The sequence below is a fragment of the Balaenoptera acutorostrata genome, chromosome 6 (genome assembly GCF_949987535.1).
Source record: "Balaenoptera acutorostrata chromosome 6, mBalAcu1.1, whole genome shotgun sequence".
NCBI classification, from domain to species: domain Eukaryota; kingdom Metazoa; phylum Chordata; class Mammalia; order Artiodactyla; family Balaenopteridae; genus Balaenoptera; species Balaenoptera acutorostrata.
Window position 1 is genome coordinate 75834692 of NC_080069.1, and position 13423 is coordinate 75848114.

Consider the following 13423-nt stretch of genomic DNA (forward strand, 5'->3'; position numbering starts at 1 on the left):
TGCTATTTGAAATGGTGTAGTCAGAATAGGCCTAATAGAAAAGGTAATATCTGAGCAAAGAGTTAGAGGTGAGAGAGTGAGACCTGAGATTATATGAGAGAAAAGCCATTCTAAGCAGAGCTTAGCACACACAAAGGCCCTGAGGTGATAGTATACCTACTGTATTCCAGGAACAGTAGGGAACTCAGTGTGACCACACAACCCAGAGTGAGTGAGCAGAAAGGTGATAGGAATCGGAGAGGTAAGAGAATGAGCCGGAGATCGCATGGGGCCCTAAACATTTTCAGGCATTCAGCTCTCACTCTGAGTGAAATGCTGAGCCAATGGAAGGTTTTGAACAGAGGAATGGTAAAATTTAGCTTTTGTTTTAGAAGGTTTACTGTGGATGCTATGTTGAGATTAGATTGCAGAGAACAAGGGTAAAAGCAGGCAGACTAGTTGGGAAGTGTTGTATTAATCCAACTGAGAAATGATACTGGCTCAGACCAGGGGGTAGCAATGGAGGTGGTGAGGAGAAAAATGACTGGATTCTGGACATATTTTGAAGGTAGAACCAACAGGAATTCCTGACCATCTGGATGTGAGGAGTGAGAGGAGGCGAAGAGTGGCATATGATGGCCAGGTTTGGGGCCTGGTCAACTAGAAAGGGTAGGATAGGCTTTAGGGCAAGGCTGTTAGGAGCCTCGTTTTGACCATGTTCGGTTTGAGATGTCTACTTGACAATATGTGGAGATGTCTGTTAGGCACTTTAAATAAACAAGTCTGGATTTCAGAAAAGAGGTTGGAAATTTAAATTTGAGATATGACAACACAGAGCATTTAAAGCCATGAAACAAGATGAGATCACCAAAGGAGTGAGTGAGAATAGAGAAGTTCAAAAACTGGGCCTTGGAGCACTCCAGGGTCAAGAAGTCAGAGAAGAAAGGGTGAACTAGCAAAGGAGTAAGCAGTGAGGTGGGGGAAAAACCAGGAGAGGTCAGGGTCCCACAGACCAAGATAAGAAAGTCCTTCTAGGAGGCAGGAGTGATCTACTCTGTCCAATGCTACTGATGACAAGAATTGTCATCAAGGACTGAAAATTGACCACTGGCTTTAGTAATGAGGATGTCATTGGTGAGCACACCAGAAACATGACAGTACTTTCCCAATATTTTAGAGCTGATCATGGGGATGACTGGTTGATGAAGCCGACACCCCATGACTCTGATCGCCAGTTTTTCAGGGTGATAACTTTACTGAGTGAAACGCTGGGGGAAGGGGTTGCACAGTGCACACTATTTGATAAGACCAAATTGGGCAGGACTCTTTCTCCCACCCTTTTAATAGCATGTAGGATTCTCAGGTCTTTACGGAAATGAGGGAAAGGAAAAGGAGGAGTGCCTTGAAGGAGCATAGGTGGAGCTTCTCATCAATTCTGGTTGGGCTATCTCAAGCACTGCCTTTTGGGAAATGAATAGACCTCATTGATTAAACTTCAAACTATAAAGATGCTCTAGAAGCCATTTCATTTGCATGCATTATTTGGGATCTCTTTTTTCCCTCAATGTGGCCGTTAATTTCTGCGTGAAATAATAGATAACACTATGTAAAAATTATTTTTACATTGTGTATGTAAAAAAATCAATATTGGCAAAGAAGACAATGAAATCACGTACAAAAACCTGTGCATATTTTTTCAGGTAGAAGAGATATAAACTTTTCATCAAATGAGCAAAGATTAAGAGCTACTTATGTAGAGTGCAAGGCTTTTTTTAAAATGAGCCACAGGTGCACAGAATTATATTATGGCTGTATTATTCTAGAAATTACTATTAATATATTGCCTGTTTCAGTAGCTTCATGGTAATTATTTAATACCAACCAGCTCTATTTTGCGGGGGGGGGGGGGGGTGCTGATCTGTAGTTATGTCCCATTTCTGTGGTGTAAATACTTCCATCATGGCCCATTTCAAACTACCAATGTGAAGCCATTTGGACCTACCAACAGAAATCACACAATTGACTGTTGGGAGCCCGTGAAAACAGGCCCCAACACACCACTGCCTTATTTACATGTGAACTAATTCTGCTTCTGCCTGAAACCAGCAAATTAAAAAACAAACTAAAATTAGGAAAGGAAAATGGAAATGTAAAGTGTTATATAATTAACATGTAGTATATGATGTATAGTATATAGTATAAGATATATAATATATAAAATGTCATATATAATTATATTAAATATTATATAATTATATTTTCAAGAAGTGTCACAGAAAACCTCAGGAAAGAGGGCAGGACAGGAAACTCATATTTGAATATGTATTGCATGTGAGCATATGTCGCACACATTATTTAATTCTCACAACTCTGTAGCACAGGTTTATTAATCGTTATATTTAAATTGAAAATAGGTTCAGAGAGGATAATCCATTAGACCACAGTCACACAGACAACAAATGTTAGAGCCAAGACTTGAACCCAGATCTACCTGACTATTCCCCTAAACCAATGTCTAGAAGCTCAGAATATTGTCCACGAATTAGTAGGATAAATTCTGATATGTTAATTGCCACCTCAGTGGCACAATACTAGTATATTTATTACCTCCTGTATATTAAACTGAATTATAAATTATTACATGAAAACACTTATTTTGATGGTCTAAATTTTGTAGCATATTTATCCTCCTTGGATTATACATATTCTCCAAAATTATAAAATCCTTTATCAGTACTGTAGTCAAGTCATCCATTGACTCTGATTTGTTTCCAAGAACACTACTCAAAAGAGAAAGAAGAGGGGAGGGATAAATTAGGAGTATGGGATTAAGAGATACAAACTGCTATACATAAAATAGATAAGCAACAAGGATTTACTGTACAACACAGGGAACGATATTTAATATCTTGTAATAACCTATAATGGAAAATAATCTGAAAAAATATACATGTATATGTAAGAGAAAGAAGCGAATATAATTAGTGTCCTTTTTAACAATACCTGATGTTGCATTGCTCTCAAGGCTACTACATGTACATCGAGGCTTCCCACATGGTGTATGGACAAAAAGCACGACTCTTGTCCAGGCCTCTACGAGGAGTCACTGGAAAACACTGCTTGACTTTTTTCTACCACATGTATGGAGCGGGGACTGGCCTCCTGAATGTTTATTTGAAAAAGGAAGGTGACAGTGAAGAGGCCCTCTTATGGCGAAGAAGAGGTGAGCAGAGCATCTCCTGGCTACGAGCGCTGATTGAATACACCTGTGAGAGGCGACACCAGGTAAGCCAAAAGAGATAAGAATCAAGTGATGGGAAATGTTCCTTTAACCTTCTGATACTCTTTCCTTTTCTTGCTCCCATCAAGAATGCTTTGTTCTTTTTCAGGGTCATAGATAAAGGCAGTACTTGTTTAAGAGTAAAAATAATTAGTCTATATTGACTGAAACTAAGCAGTGAATGGGAAATTAGGCAGAAAGAGAAAGCTTTGGGTATTTATGCATAAAGTGATTTTTGCAACTCAGTGATGAAAGTGTATCTATTTTTGTCTTGGTGCATTATGAGTGTCAAGTATATTCTGTGTATCCTGCAAACCTCCAAAACAGAGTCTCTCTTTCTTCTAAACATGGTGTTACCTAATTAGTTGTTGCAGCTGCATCTTTCACTCATCATTAGCCACACGCAAGGGCTTTTGTTGTAAGCTTCTATTTAACAGAGTATGTGGTCCAGAGTAAATTTTTAAGCCTCTGTCTGCACTGATGCAGAAGAAACTAGTCTTGATCCTATGTCCTGGGTCTCCCCTTGGGTCTTCTCACGGGCGGTAGAAGACCTCCATCCTACAGGATCCCAATGATAAGGGAATCTGGACAGCAGTAAGAAAGAGCCTTTTCAATTCCAATGGGTGAGACTGAGCAGCCAGTTAGTCTAGAAATCAGCAGCAGCCTCCTGAAAGCCACTGACTTCACCTGCCTACCGTGAGCCAAGGCTCCAGAAAGCTCTGGGGAGATAATATTAGACCCCTGACTATTCCTGAAATTGCTCTATAGAATTCCAGGTGTGACCTTCAGCTAAAAGCCCTACTTCCTCCTCATCCTTGCTTCTGGACCAGCACCCCTCAACTTTAACCACCGGCCGCTTGGTTTAAGCAAATCTTAAAGGAAGATTTAAGGAAGAAGTATCCAAAAGAAAGACATTATTTTACACCACCCCTTAACCAAAATTAATTTTCTGCAGACCTAAATGGGAATGAACTGCAGAAGCTCAGGTGACCAGGGTACAGTGCCATCTAGGGTGCTGGATTGCTAAGAACAAATGACAGAGGGAAGACGTGCCGTTATTTACGGTTGGCCCATTATCTCGGCATGGATAAAATTATCTAAAACTTTAGCAAAGAAAAAAAGCCCCAGGAATAATTTTGATAGTGATTTAATATCTGCTTACAGAAGGAAAATGGATCACTCAGGAACTTATTGATATCATTGATCATCATTCAGAGATGATGAATTAATTTTTTAGGCTATCAGGGCACTCATACTCCTACCCTATTCAAATGTCCTCAAAGTGTGGTCCTGAGACCAGCAGCAACACCTGAAATGCATATGCACCTAATATGAACTTCACCTGAAATACACATTCTCAGGCCCCACCTCAGAACTACTGAACCACAAACTCTGGGGATTAGGGCCCTGAAATCTATGTTTTAACAAGCCTCCTGGTGATTCTGATGCACTCTAAAGATGAAGAATCTCTGTTATTGGACGAAATGAATCTGAGTCTCTCAGGTAGAGCCTGAGCACTGATGTTTTTTAAAACCCCCAAATGATGCTGATGCAGAAGAGCTCTAGAATTTGAGTTCTATGGAACAGGTGACTTCCCAGCATCTAACCTGGGGGCCAGGTACAGGTCCTTGCATATACTAGACTTGCTAGGTGGCTTGTTGTTTGAAAATATTTTTGAGCACAAAGTAGTGAGGCACCTGGAGTGGCATCTTGGGGTGTTCAAGTTCAAAGGTGAGGAATGACCTGAGAGACTTTCAGCTCTCAATTTGGAAAGAAGATTCCAGACCATTCCCTTTGGCTCAGAATGGAACAGATATGAATCTGCCATGAGGAATTTTCTTCTTGATGTTGTGATTCCCTCAGGACTGTCTGGAGACCACGATGAACTAGGTTCTCCAAAACATCCTAGTGTCTAATAAAACACAGAGACACTCATGTGCAAATGGCCATCTTCTATGTACCAGGTACCTACAGGGCTGAGAGCTGTGCATGAATTCTTCCAATTGATATCATAGCTCCTCTTTAAAGATGGGGAAAACCAAATGTCCAGCTGGTGAGTGGCAGAGTGAGAACTCAATCCCAGATCTGACTGGTTCCAAAGTTTGTATCCCTAAGCCACTGTTCTACGTTCCCTCCCACCACAGAAGTCCCAAAATACACTCATTGCCCTGGGTGCCACAAGCACTGAGTGATCTTGGAGAAATGTTATCCTCTCTGAGACTGTTTATACATTTTCAAAATGGGGTAATAATGCCTGCCGTGCTGATATCACCAGAGTTAGAGTGAGGGTCCAATGAGATTATGTTTGTGAAAGGGTTTATAAACTTTAAAGTACCAAACTATAAAAAGATACTATTATTGTTTCTAAAAATATATTCTCTCCCAAATCTCTCTGGTCTTTATAACCATGGCAGACCTGGTAATCTCAATAGCTACATCAGGCATCCAGACTGAGATCCTATAGTATGAGGCCAAAATATCTCCTTTTAATAAATATTTATTGACCATTTACTATTTTTAAGTGCAGAGGATACTGCAATGCACATAGCATAGAGTTCCTACTCTTTTTGAGTTTACATTTTAGTGGTGGAGAGGTAGAAAATGTGAAACAAAAATATACAATGTAACATCAGGTGTTAATAAGTGCTATGAAAAAGAATAAGTCAAGCTGATCAGGTAATGAGGTCAAAGAAGTATCAGGGAATACTCATGTAAGACCTTGGGTGACATGGTAGAGCTTGAAATTTATTCCAAAAGCAATGAGAAACCATCAGATGGCTTTAAGGTAATACGGTCTGATTTATATTTTAAAACGATCACTCCGGGTACTACATGGACATAGGCTGCGGTGGAGTAGACTCTGGGGGCTCCTGCAGGAGGAGTAGGAGTGGTGGGTTGGGCTGTGCAGCAGAGGTGAGGTGTCATCAGAAGCCCACAGGACTTCCTTCCGTGTGGAATGTGGGTTTCGAGAGAAAGAGTCAAGATGACTCCAAAGTTTTTGACCTGAACAACTGCTAGAGTGGAGTCGCTCTTTGTTGAGATGAGGAAGACCTTAGGTGGAGCAGATCTGGAGGAGTGAGGGCGGTATGTGCAGGAGGGAAATTAACAGTTGGTTTGGTCTGGTTTGGTTTTTGATGCGCAAAGCTTTTGATGTCTATCAGACATCCAAGTGGGTGTGTCATGTAAAAAATAGGCTATGAGACTGGAGATCAGGAAAATGCACAGAGCTAGAGAAGTAAATGTGTACATCGTCAGTGGTGGTGGGCAGGTGTAGGTGATTTTTAGAATGCTGTAGTACTGCTGTCATTTGACATTTATCCTATAGGGGAAATACCTGGGTGGCCTCTGGATGATATTCCAGTCATCAGAATTTTTTCTTTGTAGAAAAAAATGCATTAAGTGGCAAAATTTTAATCATGTCCTTTCCTAAGGGATTTATTAAAGTGCTAAGCAGAACCTGACTCACCATTGATCACAAACACAAAATGATTTTATTTCCTTTGGATTCCTTGCTTACCTTTCCTCTTCTGCTCTCAGGTGTTTTCCTCCCTGATTTCTTATATTTTGATACCAGTGAAAGAGAGTGTTAGACAAATTCTCAGCTCAATGAAATATTTATATCATTCATATTGTTCATTATACTGCCTAACATTTAGTAGGAATTATTATGTGCTGGGTACTGAGCTAAGACCAGGTCTTCAAATTTTCTTATTCATGGTACCCTTAATCTCAGTAATTTTTTTCCTGGTGCCCCTAGACCAAAAGATAGCTAATGTTCCATTTATCAAGTAGTGGAGTCCCAACAATAAGTATTTATGTGCTAATGACTTAGTAACCATTTGAAAAAAATAATATACTTAAACTGAAAGAAAAAATAATATTTTTATCTAATTCTAAAATAACCACAATTATTTAATAGAATTTCTACAGATATAAATAGGGGAATAATACAAAGGGGCAATCATAATGCTATAAAATGGTGATCACTCAAATATGAAGGAAATTCAAAGGAGAGGATTGTATGAAATCAAGTGTTTGGCCCAACCGAAGACAATTCAGGATATAATTCCATCAGGTGATTTTCCTATTATGCTTCCATTGCAGAGGTAGAGGTCAAAAAACAGATTTTACTGTTTTCCAGAAAACCAAAACACTTATTAACTACACTCATATATCCTCCTATCTAGATGTGTTAGGACATTTTTTCCTCTTTTTGCCATTTATTTGGATTCTTGTTTAGGGTGATATCTTTAGAATTTCTATTAATGTTATTTTGCAACATTTCCATTGTTAAAGCTTCTTTGAGTCATTAATTTCAAGATAGTTTCATATGCTTATTAATTATCCACTTTATAGTCTTTGATTTAGTTTAAATCATAAACTAGTCCAATGGGGAGTAATTTGCTCATAAAATGAGTAGAGCAAATGTGTCTTCTGGACGATTTTCATTACCTACAAGCCTCCCTGGAGTATTCGGTGGTTTATTAACCATTATCAGAGCAGCCTTAGAGCTGGTAATATGATCTATTTTCCTTAGAACCTGAATATTTGATCAGTTATTTTCTTCTAGGATCTAAAGTCATGAAACTGGTTTCCTCTTTTTCTTGGGCTGTGTCTTGGATGTTATGGTATTTAACATGATAAGTGACCCATTGTCTTTTTGGTAAATTTAATTATTATACGTTGCTGTTCATACTTGGGTCTCATCCGTCATTTTAATTCTCCCACCTAGTACTAGTATGAAGGTAGATTTAGGGAGAGCCTAAGGAAGCTTAGGCTTCTGGGCCCCTCACTCTCATAGGCCCTGTGAGTACCGGGAGTAGAATATTCTAGGTGGGGAGGGAAACCAGGTCACCACCAGGAGGCATTTCTTTTTTTTTAAGTAATTTGTTGTTGTTGTTGTTGTTGTTGTTGTCTTTTGGCTGTGTTGGGTCTTTGTTTCTGTGCGACGGCTTTCTCTAGTTGCGGCAAGTGGGGGCCGCTCTTCATCGCGTTGCGCGGGCCTCTCACTATCGTGGCCTCTCTTGTTGCGGTGCACAGGCTCCAGACACGCAGGCTCAGTAGTTGTGGCTCACGGGCCCAGTTGCTCCGTGGCATGTGGGATCTTCCCAGACCAGGGCTCGAACCCGTGTCCCCTGCATTAGCAGGCAGATTCTCAACCACTGCGCCACCAGGGGAGCCCCCCAGCAAGCATTTCTAGGTGGGCATTTCTGGGAAATTGCCTAAAAAGGTCTCAGAAGAAAGGAAATTGAAACTCCAAGGCTCTAGTAATTTTTGTGAATTTCTTTAAATTTCAAATAAATATTCCCTTTTGTACCTAAATTTGAATTGGTGATTTTGTATTCTTTTCCTGAAAGGGGGCCCCTGAGAATGATCTAGGTTTCCAGACCCATACAGCCTGGATTTGCCCTTGACCAGCATTGTTTTATCAGGATGACTCTATTTCTAAATTCAAACTTCATTATTTTTCAGATAATTTTTGAAGCCATTCGGGGAGTGTCAATAAGAAGTGATATTGCCATTGATGATGTTAAATTTCAAGCAGGATCCTGTGCGGGTAACAATATTTTTACAAATTATATAAGTTTGACTGAAAAGGGATTTTGCAATAGTCTCAAATCATAAGAATACAAATTAAGTATTTTCTGCAATAAAAATAGAGAAAACTATTAATGTCTATTTGTCTTTCCTGACAGAAATGGAAGCTATAACTCAGCAATCATCAGGATATTCTGAGGATTTAAATGAAATTGAGTATTAAGGAATGATCTGAATTGGATTAACTAAACAAAGCCATACCTCTCTTCAATCAAAATGAAAAACAAAAACAAAAAACGAATGAATACTGGACAGTCTTAACTGTTTCATAAGTTATAAAATGACTTCAGAGCACTCTTTTTCATTACTTTTGCAAAAAATACTGACTCAGGGCTTTTTTTTTTTTTTTTTTTTGCATATGACAACTGTTACTAGAAGTACAGGCTGCTGGTTTTGCCTAGATCATTCATCTTAATTTTGGTACCAGTTAAAAATACAAATGTACTATATTGTAGTCATTTTAAAGTATGCAAATAAAGGGCACAATCAAAATGAGATGTGCTCACTTAAATCTGCATTCAGTGAATGTACTGGGAGGAGAATAGGTCTTGTGGGTTTCCTTTTGAAGTTCAAGTATCATAAATATTTTTGAAGTAATAATGTGAGGTGTCAGTAATATCTGCAGAATGAATGCAGCTTTTCACAGTAACAAGTTAATCTAAGAAAATAAAGTCTTATTTTCTATGTTTTATTCATAGAAATGGAGTATTAATTTTTAAATGTTTTTGCCATATGTGATAACAAAGGATCTTTCATGAATGTCCCAAGGTATAAGTCAGTATTAATTAATGCTGTATTACAAGGCAATGCTACCTTCTTTTTTCCCCCTTTAAACTACTTTTGAAAGTCACTCTGAACACTTGGATAGAAATTGCACTCTTTTTTTGTAAAGCAAGCTTAAAAATGTTTATGTACACATACCCTCAGATTTTAATAACGTGTTAAACAATTTTACTGATTTTTTTAAATAAATGTTTTGGTAATATTTTGAGTAATATGAATTCAAGCAGATATACTAGACTACTGCCTTTTATTTACATGTTTAGAAAATTGTATATACATATTTGTATACCCAAACAGCTGTTGTGAAATTATGATTACCTAATAAATAATAATTTGAAAATCTCTTCACTAGCAATTAACTTTTTTCAACATTATTTTTCTTTATCAGAATATCTTCACTGTATAACTGCCAATTCTAATTTGAATCTCTACTCTGCCACACTTAAATGCTTCTTAAGCCTTTTTATTTGTGACATAAGCATTGCAAACATGGATGCAATAATTAATTTTTAAGGAGTGTTTTATTTCACATAATCTCAATTTTCTCCCAAATTTTATCTTATTAGAATGTAAACTCTGTGAAGACAACAACTCTTTCTTGTTTTATTTACTATTGCAGTTTCAGTACCCAGAAGAATATCTCGGTATATAGTAGGTATTCAACAAATAAATACTTGAATGAATGAATGAATGAATTTAACCCACCAAACATCCCCCAAAGAGGATATAATATTATCCCTTTTTATAGATAAGGAAGCCAAGGTGCAGAAGAATGAAAAAATTGCTTAAGATTTTACCACTGTTAAGTGGAGAAATTTAACAGTCAGGTCTCTCTGACCCTAAAGCCCAAACCTCTTAATTGCTTTGTGTGGCCAAAAATCCACTGTGCTCATGGATTTGGGAGGTTTTCCCACTCAAGAATGTCAAAACCCGTAAATTAATCTGTAAAAAGCATTATAGCTCCTCAAATGCCACATTACTTAGAAAACAAAAAATACTCCATTATACAAAATAAACATCCTGAAGTTCATGGAGAAAATAAAATAAACTTTTATAGTAAAGCAAAATTTTGTAACTCAAATCCTTTCTATTTACGATGATTAATTACCTATGGGGGGACATCCCTAAACAGAGTTGAAACACTGGGGAAGGAAGATTTCAAGATGTTGACTAATTCATCAGCATATTAGACATTATAATTTCTTCAAAGCATTATTCCTGTCCAGAGCTTAGTTATATTTGCTGAATAAAGAACTGAAGATTGTGTCAGGACCTAACACAGTATGTAGTGCATAATAAGGGATTTATAATATGTGGTGAAGGAATGAAGTCATGCACCAGACTCCTTGCTTACAGATTACATAAGTCCATGGTAATAATCATTGCTAACATTTATTGAATACTTATTATTTTCAGACATTGTTCAAAGACCTTTACATGTATTTGCTCATTTAATCCTACAACAATCCGTGAGGTAGAGCTAGTGATATTTCCATTTTGTAAGTAGGAAAACTAAATCTGTCCAAGTTCAGCAGCTAGTGTAGGGCTTGGCTTTGTACCTTGGTCTGCTTCACTGTTCTTGAAAAAAAGAAACAACAGGCCCAAAACAGAGTCACTCGTGCTAAGCCCCACATCAGCAAACCAAGACTTAGTAGGTAACCTAACTGCAGTTATAACCTCCCCTAGGATTGTAGTCTTAACAGGTCAGTCTGGAATTTTCTGGTCAGCACCAATGAGGTAATCAGCCACATAGGCCCTTCCCATCCCTCACAGGAAGATGAAGTAATCCACTCTCTCCTTTTCCCTTTCCCCTCCTGTCTATAAAAGCCTTCCACTTTATACAACTCCTTGGAGCTCTTCTCCACTTGCTAGATGGGCTGCTGCCCAATTCATGAATTGTTCAATAAAGCCAATTAGATCTTTACAATCGACTCATTTGAATTTTTACTCAACACTGCCAAACCTGTGTTCTAATCCTCACAAGACTGTCTCCTGAACCTCCTAGCTCTCCTACCAACTCCATCCCCAATACCGAAGGTTCCAAGTTTCCCTCACTCAAGAGGATTTATTGGCTACCAAAATTGCTCTGAAGGTTGCCAAACCAGAGATACTACTTGGAGCACTAGCTTTGGGAAGTGGGGTGGGGAGTAGGGGTTGGGGGCTAATTATTGACTTAGGGCAAAAAGGAAGGAGGTAACTATTACCAATTGTTGCTGAGAAACAACCTGAAGTTCATAGAAGAGAAGAGAGGAAGTGGAAGGTGAGCAGATGAACTTGCCCTCCCTTCCTCATTTCCCTTTTGCAGGATTCGCTGATTGGATGCTTCTCTTCCTTTTCCAGGTTGCCTTGGCCTTCATTTTAACTGTACTTCACCTGGATGAAAATATGCAAGAACGGTAAGCACAGTATAGTTTTCTCAGGTTTAGAAATGCCCCAGGGGAAGGCATACCAGCTAATAAATACTGCTTAACCATTTAAACCCAGGGTTAGCATTTATTCCAGTTCTCACCTAAACACACAGGTCCTTCAGATGGAAACTACTTTTTCACACAAATTGCCTTTTCTCCTATAATTTGCTGTCTGGGTTGGAGATTATGTATAGAAGGGTGCAAAGGAGAGGCTACTGGGAAAATAGTGACTCTGATGCAAAATCTGGCTTAATGTGGAAGAAGAAAATGTTTAGCAAAGATTTGTTGAGAAATGTATGCTCCAGGCATTATACTAAGCATGGAGATTACATGTTAGTGAGGAAAATAGAGATGTAAACCTGTCAGCACAATCAGAGTGCTAAGTTCGATGAGACCAGATGCCCATGGAGGGCTTAGGAGGGGCATCTGACAAGGGAGGGCAGGACAAGCCTCCAACTGCAGTCTGGGCAGAGCGGTGAGAACCAGCACTAACACAGTGTTCCGGGTGCCCGATGTCTTCTGTCACTCTCTGGGGGCTAAGGCATGGGTTCTTTGACTTCTTCTCATGCAAGGGACTTGTTTTCCTGTGTGATTTAACCAGAACGGGGGCCAGTGGAGGTGGGGGGAGGGTTTTTGTATTGGTCATTCTAATATTGTGGCATTTTCAACACGTAGATTACTATAAAGAGGGGAAACATAGTGATTAAGTGCACGGTTTCCAGATTCAGGCTGTCTCAGTTTAAATCCTGGCTTTGCCACTTATAGGCTTTGTGACTGAAAGCAAGTCACACCATCTCTGACTCCTATTACTAATCTGCAAAATGGGGCAAATACTTGTCTCTACTTCTTAAGGGTGCTGTAAAGATTAAATGAAAATAATACATACAAGCCTTTAGTGTCTGACACACAAAAGCCTTTCTAGTTTATATTATAAGGGTTGAGTGAAATTTTTGGATAAATCTCAGTTATTTTTATGTATCCTTTCTCTACAAAGGAATTGTGAGTTTATAGTGCCATCTTAAGGATAAAGCAACCATATGATTTTGTCATTTTATCATCTTTTTTTTTTTATTATTACTCGCAATACAAGGCTCATTTTAACCAGCACCTGGGCAATGCCCAGTTTGCCCTTCCCACTCCAGCCATTGTTAATGGTTCTTCTTAGCTGCTTACCTGTATTCATACCCCTTGCAAGATTTATCATGCTAAACCTAAATTCTTGCTTTTACATCCATCTCCTCAAGAATGGTTGCATATTCAATTATGTACCCACTCTGCCTAGCATACTCAACAAATATTGCTGAACTAAATAAACAAATTCTCAATAAAGACATTTAGTTTAGTACAAATATGTATGTGGATTCCAAAAATCACG

General features: G+C 38.5%; 1 protein-coding gene across 5 annotated transcripts in view; it reads left to right on the plus strand.

The window, feature by feature from the left end:
• The window catches only part of MAMDC2 (MAM domain containing 2), a 166276-nt gene extending 156306 nt beyond the window's left edge, over nucleotides 1–9970 (plus strand). For all 5 annotated transcript variants that reach the window (XM_057547942.1, XM_057547941.1, XM_057547943.1 and 2 more), the window contains 3 exons: nucleotides 3005–3264; nucleotides 8732–8816; nucleotides 8956–9970. In XM_057547942.1, the coding sequence (XP_057403925.1) occupies nucleotides 3005–3264; nucleotides 8732–8816; nucleotides 8956–9020 (410 nt within the window). In that variant the 3' untranslated portion in view covers nucleotides 9021–9970. The remainder of the gene's footprint in view (nucleotides 1–3004; nucleotides 3265–8731; nucleotides 8817–8955) is intronic.
• The last annotated feature ends 3453 nt before the right edge of the window (nucleotides 9971–13423 follow it).